At 33.5% G+C, this 12,941-nt stretch overlaps 1 protein-coding gene across 6 annotated transcripts in view; it reads right to left on the bottom strand.

Annotated features, from left to right (window-relative positions):
* Window positions 1-12,941, bottom strand: part of LOC110458888 (protein bowel-like) — an 87,356-nt gene that overhangs the window by 40,214 nt on the left and 34,201 nt on the right. For 3 of the 6 annotated variants that reach the window (XM_021510853.1, XM_021510852.1, XM_021510848.1), the window contains exon 1: window positions 7,135-9,301. In XM_021510853.1, coding sequence (XP_021366528.1) covers window positions 7,135-7,450 — 316 coding nt within the window. In that variant the 5' untranslated portion in view covers window positions 7,451-9,301. Of the gene's footprint in view, window positions 1-7,134; window positions 9,302-12,941 lie in introns of those variants that run through there. The other 3 variants (XM_021510849.1, XM_021510850.1, XM_021510851.1) reach the window with 2 other exon arrangements.

Here is a 12,941-nt window from a genome sequence, read left to right on the forward strand (position 1 = left end):
AAAGGACAGTGAAATGTGATGGGACTGCTCAAGGGACACTTTAAGGTGATGGGGTCACTCAAGGGACACTTTAAGGTGATGGGGTCTCTCAATGGACACTTTAAGGTGATGGGGCCACTCTAGGGACAGTTTAAGGTGATGGGGTCACTCAAGGGACACTTTTAGGTGATTGGGTCACTCAAGGGACACTATAAGGTGATGGGGTCACTCAAGGGACACTTAAAGGTGATGGGGTCACCCAAGGGACACTTAAAGGCAATGGGGCTGCTCAAGGGACACTTAAAGGCAATGGGGCTGCTCAAGGGACACTATAAGGTGATGGGGTCACTAAAGGGACACTATAGGGTGATTGGGCCACTCTAGGGACAGTTTAAGGGAATAGGGCCACTCAAGGGACACTGCCAGGTAGCATCATACCAAATTAAAGTATATTGAGTCCCACAGCGACACAAGTTAAATAAAACAAAGAATTTAAGATAAAGATCTCAACTAATTCACTGGCAGCAGATCAATTCTGGTCTCTTAAACTTTCCTTTATGTGTTTTTAGGCCAAATAACCAAATAAATGTTCTAGATGATTTTGTCTCTAAAAATAAACAGTTAGTATCAGGTAGGCAAAACTATTTATTTTGCAAAATATTCTTACAAATGTAACAATAAACATATGTCTTTTTACTTAATCTCTGTTTCAGTTAAGTTATAGTGAACAAACACACATTTTTTAACGTTTTTTTTTAAGCCCAAACAGATCAGATGACAAAGGAGAAACCCCTTCATTCTGCAGTGACAGGGCTCCATAAGTACTGAAGTCACCTCTTACAATCATGCAGCGGAACAAAGCATGCAGTAGTGTCAGTACTAGAATTTTTCAAATGTTGGGTCCAAACAAGTAATATTATTGCTATCTTTGCTTAAGATCCTTTATTATGTATAGGATTTAGGTAAAGCATCGTTGTTGAAATATACGATTCCTACCCTCAATGCATTAAGCTGTTATGGTGAGGGCTGCTGAATGTGAAAAACTGGGCAAAATGTTATTCTTTCAACCAAACATGCCAATTATTCTCTAAGCTACCTGAGCTTTATCAGAGGTATTTACTACATGGTACATCAGTAGGCAATCCACAAATATGTTTTTTTTATGTGACGTCACAGACAGCACGGGTATTTGTGCTTAAGTAGATGTGTACATTTTTAATTTGGTGAAATAAATATGTTCTAATTATGGCATTAGTATGTAAAGAAATTTATCCGGTATGCCATGAAAGGCATTGATATGCTGTCCAATGCAGAGCAACAGCTATAACAATAGTGTCAAGAGCATTAAGACAGTGTTGCATTTTCCTTTTAAGATTATCCATATATTTATGTTCAATTCCCTCCCCCCCCCACAAAAAAACCTGACCAATCACTAGGCCGATATTTGTCCTTTAAAGATAACAGAGGAGCGACGCCCGACTTCAAAGCCAATAAGTTTTACCGTTAAGCGACCATGAGATTCTTTTGGTGTACATCAAAGGATCAAACTATAGCCTTCTTGTCTCATCCACAAGGCGGTGCACACTCAAGAGTCTTCGATTTTGCTATGACATATTCCAGGGTGCAGAGAGCGAAAGTGAACATAACCCCTGAATATCAAGGATGATAATGTACATGTACTTGGTACATGTGAACAATGAACATTCCATAATATTTAAAGTCAATGCAACAGGTCATTTTAATCCAACTCTAATGAGCATAGAAACCAGAAACGAAATAATAATAAAAAATAATTTCAGGTTCCTATATACCACTTTATCACAACCTAGTTCGTAGTTGGTCTCAAAGCGATTCACAAACTATTATCCTTACTCTTAAACATACCTAAAGAAATCAGTTGAAAAAAACTCTCCCTATAGAAATAATTATACCTTTAATTGTTTTTTATTCCCAAAAGATTTATTTTTAAGACATTTGTACAATATCCTTTTTATAAGCTTTTATTGCCAATAAAATCATGACAATGTTGGAAAGTATACAAGAATGCATCTATGGATAAAAGAGGGGAGATAACTCTAACAAGAATCATTAGTATAATGCTTAATGTAACATACAGCCTTAATACTTTCAGTAAAGCGGACACAATATCCTCCCGAACCCCGTTATATATTGCATCCAAAAGAAACTCGGTATCTCAGTCAATCTTGAGAAGCACATTCAAAGGAACACCAGGTTTGGAAACTGTTTATCATTATTAAAGAAACTTATATTGTTCCCATAAATCTTTTTTAGCAATTCTCTATTTCTTTTTTATCAGGTTTACTTCAGCATAATTTTGTTGATTAATCATCTGTTATTTATATTTATCTGTTTTCATTCATATTTATTACTAAGGCAAAAATTATTCCTCATGTTCCTGCTATCATCCTCAGACAAAGAATAGTGTAGGTAGAAAGGCATTTTTTTTATTTTGAAAAATATTTTTTTACTTTGCTTATATAGAGCAAGAGTTTTGACTTTTATAGTGCATTTAATATCACTAAATGCTAATAAAAACTTTTGGGTAGGCACAAACATCTAGTGTATATAGGATTATTGGAAAAACAGGATTTTTTTTTTATTTGGCCTAATCATTAGTGATGGGTAATTGCAAGCATTCTTTATATTGCAATATATGGCAGAATTTTATATATATGTATGGAATGTTGCGATATAGTTAAAACCATTATGGCACTGCTACTATATAACCCCAACAGCATTAAGATGGCATTCATATCAGCTATGAATGCTATGCCCCAATTGTTGACGTCATAACGGTATTATTGGATATAATGACACTCTCTTAGAAGATGGCTGATGTATTCATTGAACAAGTATATACGATACACTAATTTGAACTGAATTCAAAAAATTTTGAAAATTTTCTGTGAAATAAACATATTCCAAAATGGGCAAACGAGAGTATTGAACTGCTTTCAATTGGCTATCATATGTAATATGAATGCCAACAGTACAAAGCCACTTCAGTACTCTTCAATGAATTTGTCTTTGTCAAGTTGGCATTCACTAACTCATTCACCCCTGAAGTTTCATAATGAACTAGTCCAACCTTTGAATTGGAAGGATTCAAATGTGTCTTCAAGTTCAGGGGTGAATGAGTTACATGCCAACTGAAAGCAGATCAATGCTAAAGGTTACAATCAATTTTTATACATAGAAATTTAGTTTGATAATGAATTCATTTACGGAATATGAAAAAGAGCATGCCAGTTAAGCAAACTTATATCACAGTTATTTCTTAAAAATATTTTTGATATAGTTCTGTAAATTATGACACACCAAGCAATGGTAACTTTGATCAATTCATTGATGCAATCTTAACCTCATTCCTGTTAAATTATCTCTTAAACCCTTTCACCACTGAGGACCATAATGGACTCATCCAGATCAATGCATGGTAGAGTCTACTAAAGTTACATAGGGTTGAAAGGGTTATGCTATTGCACTAGACATTATATCGCAGTATTATTTCCAACCCTAATTAAAATAAACTTAGAATTCATGCACATATTAATCTGTCCACTAATCAACTGCCTTTAAATCTGACCTTTTGAACCTTTGCATTACGAATTGTGCCATTTGTATCTAAAAGTAGAATGGGTCACAGACATGCTATTATCGGAGTCTGAGCAGCAGCCTTGCAATGGCAAACCCGCAAGAATATAACAACATGGTATCGGACACCCATAGACACAGCACAATGTCACCCGGCTCTCACCCTATAGTCGTACCCGTTGTCACAGCAATCACATTCTTTAATGTATTTCATTTATATCAATGAGACTATAACTTGTTTACTGACTGGTAGCTGAGAGTAAATGTAAGCTAACACTGTTAACTATAGCTGCCTTTAAAAACTACAAGGTTTTAAAGTCTGTGTTTGACGCAGTTATCAAATGTAGCTTTTTCGATTTTTTTTAAATTAAAACGTTACCAGTTTGTCATTAACACATTAGCTGGTGCATTCAAATATTATGTAATATACCTGTTATGAGAATGATAACAATCTAAACTTTGCAGTATTTATTTTTAACACTTCTAACAACAATGTAGACTGCGTAATGTGCATATAAATATAACGAATACAGAACACCATATAAATGAAAGTATTAAAATAACACAAGGAAGCGTTCTAACAGTCTATCATCCTTTTCCCTGACTACCCCGTAAAAATATACATGAATATTTTTCATCAAGACGGGTGGCTGTGCTTGTGAAATGTTTGCTACTGCATTTACAGTTGGAAGTTGTTACTTTGAAGTTAAGTTCTAGACTGATTTATTCAACTCATTCACCCGTAAAATTCCATAATTGACTATTCCAACCTTTGAATTGTAAGAGTTCAAATGTGGTTTCAGGGGTGAATGAGTTAAAGTAGCATTGACCTTGACCTCGGAGAAATCACACCCAAAAAATGAATAGGATCCTTCCCTTTATCCAGTGCAACTCTGACACTGATCTTTGCAGAATCATTTGTTCTCAAGTTCTAAGGACTGGAAAATATTTACAGTAAGAGAGACCTTGACCTTTGACAGGTTAATTCCCAAGAACAACCGCCAAACAAATTATTTTGCAATCGTTTGTCCTGAAGTAAGCTTTCAGAAAAGTCCTTTGTTATTTGAAATTCTATTTTCAGCAAAATTGACCTTGACCTTGGACTGACCATGCCTAAATTCAATAGATTACCTTGAGTGCAATTGACACAACCAGTATGATCATTTATTTTTTATTTATTTATTTAGTAACTGAAATGTTGACCTACAACAATAATGTCCAAAATTCAATAGGGTTCTTTATATATGATCAGTTAGTTTTAAAGTAAGCATTTGGCCAGGTAATTTGTTATGTAAAATTCTATTTTTTTAAATGGTGACCTTGACCTTTAGCAGACCATCCCCAAAATATGTGGGGTTCTACTCCTTAACAAGAACAACCCACATACTATTAAGCAGCTGTTGATTAATAAGATATTTATATTTCTAAATAGTTTAAAAGATTTAACAGCTTTTGATTAATAAAATATCTATATTTCTAAAACAGCTGTTGATTAATAATTAATATACCTATATTTCTAAATAGTTTAAATGATTTAACAGCTGTTGATTAATAAAATATCTATATTTCTAAAACAGCTGTTGATTAGTAATATATTTATACTTCTAAATAGTTAAAAGATTTAACAAGTTCTCCATGAAAATGGCTTACCTATAAGTCTAAAATTGCTCAAACACAATCAAAAGAAAAACATATCATGATCTTATTGCACCTCATCAATGCTTCAACAAGTAGGAATATCTTTACCAAATAGCTGGGCATCTTTGTACAACAACTGGCAATTATATTTATGAATGTTGGCATTAATGCCAAAAATGTAACCTCGATAATTTGGCCAAAATAGCTGAATCAAAAATAAGTAAAAACTCTAAAAAAAGAAACAGATTTTCTTCTGCTTTCGCTGCACTGTGTCTATCTCTATTGACCTCTGGGAACCTATGCATGCCAATTATTACTAACATCCTAGTACAAGACCTGAAGGTTTATAGATTCGTACATGTGTCAATAATTCTGGTAAAACAATAACATAATCAATGCCAACACCAACGCTAGTATGACCACAAACTATATCACGTTTTTTTTTTGAAAAGGTGAACTGAACAGCAAATAAACTTAAGCTTTCTCAATGATAATTATAAAATTTCCCACTGAACACACTATTAATGAACAATGAAGACCGAACTAGTAAATTAGTCAAATAGAATGTAAAATATATTTCATCAAGATTATAACTTGAATAACTCACAATAGGCGAACTGAACAGCAAATATACTTAACAGCTTTCTGTTTCTCAATGATAATTATAAAATTGCCCACTAAACACACTGAATGAACAATGATAATTTAGAATCTATTTCATCCAGATTAAAATTTGAATTACTACAATAGGCGGACTGAACAGCAAATATACTTATCAGCTTTCTGTTTCTCAATGATATTTATGAAAATTCCCACTGTACACACTATAAATGAACAATGAACTTGGTCCGAAATAGCAAAGTCAAATATAATGTAACATCTGTTTCATCAAGATTAAAATTTGAATGATCACTAAAGATCTAGAGAAAGTAAGTCAATTTATATATGAAAGAATGTATTTTGAGTCTGGAAGTTTAAGATTTCTTAAAGGTAATAATTTGAACCAATTTAATTTAATGACATTAAGAATCAAATTAACACAGCATAATCCGTTTAAATTGTTTCCAGTAATTCCTCCAGATAAATTTTAACAAATTAAACAGATGAAATATTTTATGATTTCACAAACACACGAGCAATTATTTTCTCCTTTTTTCTTTACAGAAAAGAAAAGCGAAAAATTGAGAACCCAATATGACCCGTACTTTACAGAGACATATCTTGATTAATTTAATTTTTAACAGGTATTGTGGTTTAACAGTTTTGTTCTACATTTAAGAAAACAGTAGAAAAACTGTTGAATAAATATTTTCTTTTATTCCTGGACATAAAATTGATTCATAATTATTTAAAATTCAGTTCAAAAAGTTTAAACTTCCTTAAGTATCAAATGAAACTACATTTGATTTTAAACATTAAAATAAAGAAATCTTCATTAAGGTTTATATTTCTACAGGCAAAGATTCATATAAATGCTTCATAAATTGAAATATAACCTATAGGTCATTTAATATCGCAGGCAACAATCAAATCCTCAAAATTTAGTACCTGATTGACATGCGTGGCGGTGTTTAGGTGCATAAAATTAGAAATTTTTATCATTTGTTTGTGTCAGAAATGTCAGATGTTTCATAATTATCTGAAAATATCCTCAAAGTAATAACTTTTTATGAATTTCAATTCCAGACAGTTACCATGAGTGACATGTAAATTAAACATATCCTTGAGACAAGAAATCTGGGACGAAAAGAACAAGATGAAGTTTTCCAAAGCTTTAGATGACGTTTCATGTTTTACATATTGTCATGAATAGAATAGGCGTGGAAAAAAATGCATAAATTATTATGGAAAATCGGTCGAAATCAAGGAACCCCCTGCAGAACCCTGCGTGTCTACACCTACCTCTGTTCACTGGGCAATTCGTGCTCTGTGTTGGTTGAGGCATCGGTGTGTTGAGTGGTGCTGGGGGCATGCTGTAAGCCCCGACCCCCCGGGACATGCTGGTCTGTGGAGGCGAGGGTCCCATGGGCCCCATGTGGCTATGCCCCTGGGGCGGCGGCGGCGGCATGGATAGGTGTGGCTGGAGGTGGTCGCTGTAGTGCTGCGAGGGAGGTGAGCTCACTGTCGTGTCGGCCATGTTGAGATTCGCGTTGTCCCTGTTTGTAGACATCAACCAATAAGTCAGTAATATCTTGAAATTCTCAAACCATGGGTCCATCGCATGGCAGTAGGTTACAAAATACTCTACATCGTCAGTAGTTAGAACATGGCAGGGCAACAGAGGGGTGAACACAGAGGTTACTGCCCGCAACCACGAGTCATCCCAACCTTTCACGAGTCACTGCAGTTTTATCTAACCTGTCATCCGCCTGGTAGGCAAAACACATTCGTGCATGCACATTGCACTACGAACCTGAATTAAACAGCGTGAATTTCATAACGTGATCATTTCATTAACGGGTGTTAAGTTGTAAGTGGAAACGAAACAAAAGTATTCATATTTTGAAATCTCAGCACCATGATCACACACCGGTTTTTACAACTTTTAGGGTTCAATAAACTAAGACAGACAAAAGGGCATTGAGAAAATTCTACATCCTTAAAAAGTAATACGTCACTGCCTACTTTTATTAAAAATATAACGGATATGAAGATATATTTATATTGAGCACATAATCCATAATATCAGCATTTACATATTCTTCTTATATTATGTCCTTCTATTCCATATATATGGATCAGAATTTTAATATCCCATCGACTTTGTTCACAATTTCAAAACAAATTGATGAGCCATGATGCTTCTCGAAGGTTTATAATCTTTCACGAAAAATGCATTTGAAGATTTTTCACGCAGGTACACATATAACATAATCAAAGTTTATCTAAAAATGAGATGTAGCCATGATTGTACATCTTCGTACATGTCAGTATAGCGTCACCATCGCAAATACCTATAGATCGTCATCAACACGAACAGAATCTCAAAAATATATAAATAAATCCACAAAGTGCTAGCCCATTAACGAGAAGAGTCCCAACATTTGTAAAAGATGAAAAATGTGCGTATAATAATTGAACGCCCATGTTCAAAAACTGCCCTTGTTTACGGATATGCACATGTGCAGCAGTCGGTACTCAAAACTTTTTTTTTGAAGTCTCGAGCCGGCATGGTCACCTGTATATGTTTCATGAAAACCGCTCCTATGAGTAAGTCAGTTGTGTAATTTGAGGGAATCTGTGGTGTATCCTCAACTCCACCTTAAAGAGTTCCCCTGTGAGCTGTATACAATCGTAGTAGATTGTAGTTGTCTGTATGATGAAGCAGACACACTCAGCCTTGTGTTATCATGCAGTAAACTTTTTCTCTCCAGGTGAGGCCTCTAAGGCACTGCCTGTAGACAGGTATCAATACTCTGTATATGTCTACACTCCGCCAGCTCCTCACAATGCACACAGCACTTACATTACATAACAAGTGATGCACCTCAATGACTCTGTGCACTGCACTGTACACACACACACACGCTGTCCAATATATTACAATCACTAGGGTACAGCTTTAAAATCCAATACAGTCCAGACCGACATACCATCATATACACACAGACAAACCCTCCAAGATCCTCGGAGCAGTAGTATAGGTTCCTTATCAACAACTCCCTTAGTTAAGCTCGCACACCTCTAACACAGACTGTCACTGGTGTGGTCATTTCCTGAATGGTCAACATTACCACATGTCCAACACAGTTGTATCATCCAAGTCTAAAACAATTGAGTCTAGATTCGCCATGTAAATCCCCGGGCGAGCCTGCTGCACGCACTCGTTGGGTTTTCTTTAACATGCAGTTGTATGCACCGAGATAATAAATTCCCCAATAATATGCAGCAAATCAATTCCTTCTCTCGATATGCAGCTGCAAAATTTCTGTGTGTGCACGTCTCAGGCAGCTAACCTCTGCTGCTGAGGTAGGCGGACTGCATGTACATCTCTACAGCAAATAGTAACAGCTTAAAATGCAAACACACACACATACACATGCATGCTGCACAGTGCAGCGCAAAATGCATGTTGTTTATTATAACAGAATTTTTATATTTCTATATAGTATGTTTAAAATTTTCATTAGACTATCACAGTGGCAAGCACTGTGTATTTATATATATATATATATATATGTGGAACCAGGACATAGGGGCTCATACACACACAAAATACACACACATATATATATATATAGCTGCACAGTGCAGTATAGATTGCAGGTAGTTACATAATCCATGTTACATGTTTAGGCATGGATGTGTTGCCGTTTGGTTGTACAATCCTCTTTTTTATGGATATACAAAAGTTGTCATGACAAAACTGTTTTACCAAGGACATTTACAAGTACACTGTAACATGTTAAGGTATAATTTGTTCCTAAAGTGTCTGGGCACCATATATTATGTAATAAGTGTTAAAGTTTGTATGCCTTTTATATATATATATATTACAACATCAGTAAATTTATATTATACCGAAATGACGTCATTTTCTCTGTGTATAATTCCTACACCATATATATTATGTAATAGACCGTTAATGTATGTCTGCCTTATATACATATATACTAAAATGACGTCATTTGTTCGGCGTTTAATTAGTGCACTTTATATATTATTTGAAAGGTGTTAATATATAACATAATAATTACATTTGCTGATTGAACCTTTAAAGAGTTGAAAGTATACTAGGGAATTTAGAAAATCTTTGTATCCCAATCTCTTTTATATTTAACCATTACAAGGACTTTTGATGTTTTTTGTATTTATATAATATATATACAGTATGACATAATTAGTTTAGTGTATTATCAGGTCCGCTATATTTGACTGATTTGTTTAGTGTACTGTAATTCACCTAGTAAGAACCCTGGGCACAAAAATTCTTACAACTTTGCCATAATATACACAATTTTAAAGAAATTCAAAAGAAAATATGACCAGACAACAAATGGGGAGTCTTGGCAAATTTAATCCAGTTTGCTTGTTCATCAGAACAATGTTCAATTTCAAAAGATCCCTAAAGTACAAACTGTATACAGCAAGGTCTACAATAATTAAATGGAACAATGACAGCATAGTATACATATGTAGTTGCAATGTCTGTGAGAATATTGCAAGAGATTTGGCAGTATTTTTTAAAATTGGTTTTAATTCTTAATTTCAATTACTTTTATAATAATAATAATAATAATAATAATTCGAGGTTCTTATATACCGCTTTATCACAACCTAGTTCTGGGTCGTCTCAAAGCGGTTCACAAATTATTATCCGTGGTTATAGGGCCTTTGCAACCAGCCAATATCTTTCTCAACTCCGGCCCTGGGGAGCATACAGCCGGTGCTGCCATTTCGGTGCTAACAGCTAGCATTCAACAATTCTAGCGTTGCCCAACCACATACTCATTTACAGCTGAGTAGACTGGAACAAGCGGAGTAAAGTATCTTGCTCAAAGATACAACACAGTGCTGTGCTGTGACTCGAACGCGCAACCCTTTGGTCACGAGCCCGGCGTCCTACCACTAGACTACCGTGACCGGACTAGAGAATTCTATTTAGGAATCCATCAACGGGGTACATAGAACTCCACTGAACTTCCACTAGCGGACGATGGGTATCATTTCCCCTTTATTTTAAAGTAAGTTTATATTTTTATTAACTGTGGTAAAAAGAATGAAGGCAAAGACCAGAAAATGGATATTAAGCTTAATGGACAGGTTGGGCACTTATTTGGTCAAAAACGGTACATACATGTACACTGTGGTATAGTATTATAACATTGTATATATGTACACCAGCTGTATCATGGATGTAATCTTGTTGTATTAGTGTCAGTCATTTTTGGGACATTGATATTTGAGTCATCATGCTCTTTGTGTTTCCTGGTGGACTCTAGATCTGCACCTTTCTTAGAGCCAGCTTAACATTTATATCAATGGAGCTTGTACAAATGCCTGAAAATATCTTACAAGCACAATATAAATAATGCTGTAATATATATCTATTAAAGTGTATCAATAAACTATAAATACTGCTGTAATCTGTTTCAGTGTATCAATAAACTATAAATAATGCTGCAATCTGTTTCAGTATATCAATAAACTATAAATAATGCTGTAATATGTTTCAGGGTATCAATAAACTATAAATAATGCTGTAATATGTTTCAGTGTATCAATAAACTATAAATAATGATTTAATCTGTTTCAGTGTATCAATAAACTATATAGCTATACATAATGCTGTAATCTGTTTAATTGTATCAGTACACTATAAATAATACATGTACTGTAATATGTTTAATTGTATCAATAAACTATAAATAATGCTGTAATCTGTTTCAGTGTATCAATAAACTATAAATAATGCTGTAGTCTGTTTAATCAGTACACTATAAATAATTATTTAATCTGTTTAATCAGTATTAGTGTAATTACTACACCAAATTGAATGATGTAATCTGTTTTAGTGTATCAATAAACTATAAATACTGCTGTAATCTGTTTCAGAGTAACAATAAACTATAAATAATGCTGCAATCTGTTTCAGTGTATCAATAAACTATAAATAATGCTGTAATCTGTTTCAGGGTATCAATAAACTATCAATAAAGCTGTAATCTGTTTCAGTGTATCAATAAACTATAAATAATGATTTAATCTGTTTCAGTGTATCAATAAACTATATAGCTATACATAATGCTGTAATCTGTTTAATTGTATCAGTACACTATAAATAATACATGTACTGTAATATGTTTAATTGTATCAATAAACTATAAATAATGCTGTAATCTGTTTCAGTGTATCAATAAACTATAAATAATGCTGTAATCTGTTTAATCGGTACACTATAAATAATTATTTAATCTGTTTAATCAGTATTAGTGTAATTACTACACCAAATTGAATGATGTAATCTGTTTTAGTGTATCAATAAACTATAAATACTGCTGTAATCTGTTTCAGAGTATCAATAAACTATAAATAATGCTGCAATCTGTTTCAGTGTATCAATAAACTATAAATAAAGCTGTAATCTGTTTCAGTGTATCAATAAACTATATAGCTATACATAATGCTGTAATCTGTTTAATTGTATCAGTACACTATAAATAATACATGTACTGTAATATGTTTAATTGTATCAATAAACTATAAATAATGCTGTAATCTGTTTCAGTGTATCAATAAACTATAAATAATGCTGTAGTCTGTTTAATCAGTACACTATAAATAATTATTTAATCTATTTAATCAGTATTAGTGTAATTACTACACCAAATTGAATGATGTAATCTGTTTCAGTGTATCAATAAACTATAAATAATGCTGCAATCTGTTTCAGTGTATCAATCAACTATAAATAATGCTGTAATCTGTTTCAGGGTATCAATAAACTATCAATAAAGCTGTAATCTGTTTCAGTGTATCAATAAACTATATAGCTATACATAATGCTGTAATCTGTTTAATTGTATCAGTACACTATCAATAAAACATGTACTGTAATATGTTTAATTGTATCAATAATCTATAAATAATGCTTTAATCTGTGTCAGTGTATCAATAAACTATAAATAATGATTTAATCTGTTTCAGTGTATCAATAAACTATAAATAATGCTGTAATCTGTTTCAGGGTATCAATAAACTATAAATAA

Source organism: Mizuhopecten yessoensis, unplaced genomic scaffold (genome assembly GCF_002113885.1).
Source record: "Mizuhopecten yessoensis strain PY_sf001 unplaced genomic scaffold, ASM211388v2 scaffold9847, whole genome shotgun sequence".
In the NCBI taxonomy this organism is placed as follows: Eukaryota; Metazoa; Mollusca; class Bivalvia; order Pectinida; family Pectinidae; genus Mizuhopecten; species Mizuhopecten yessoensis.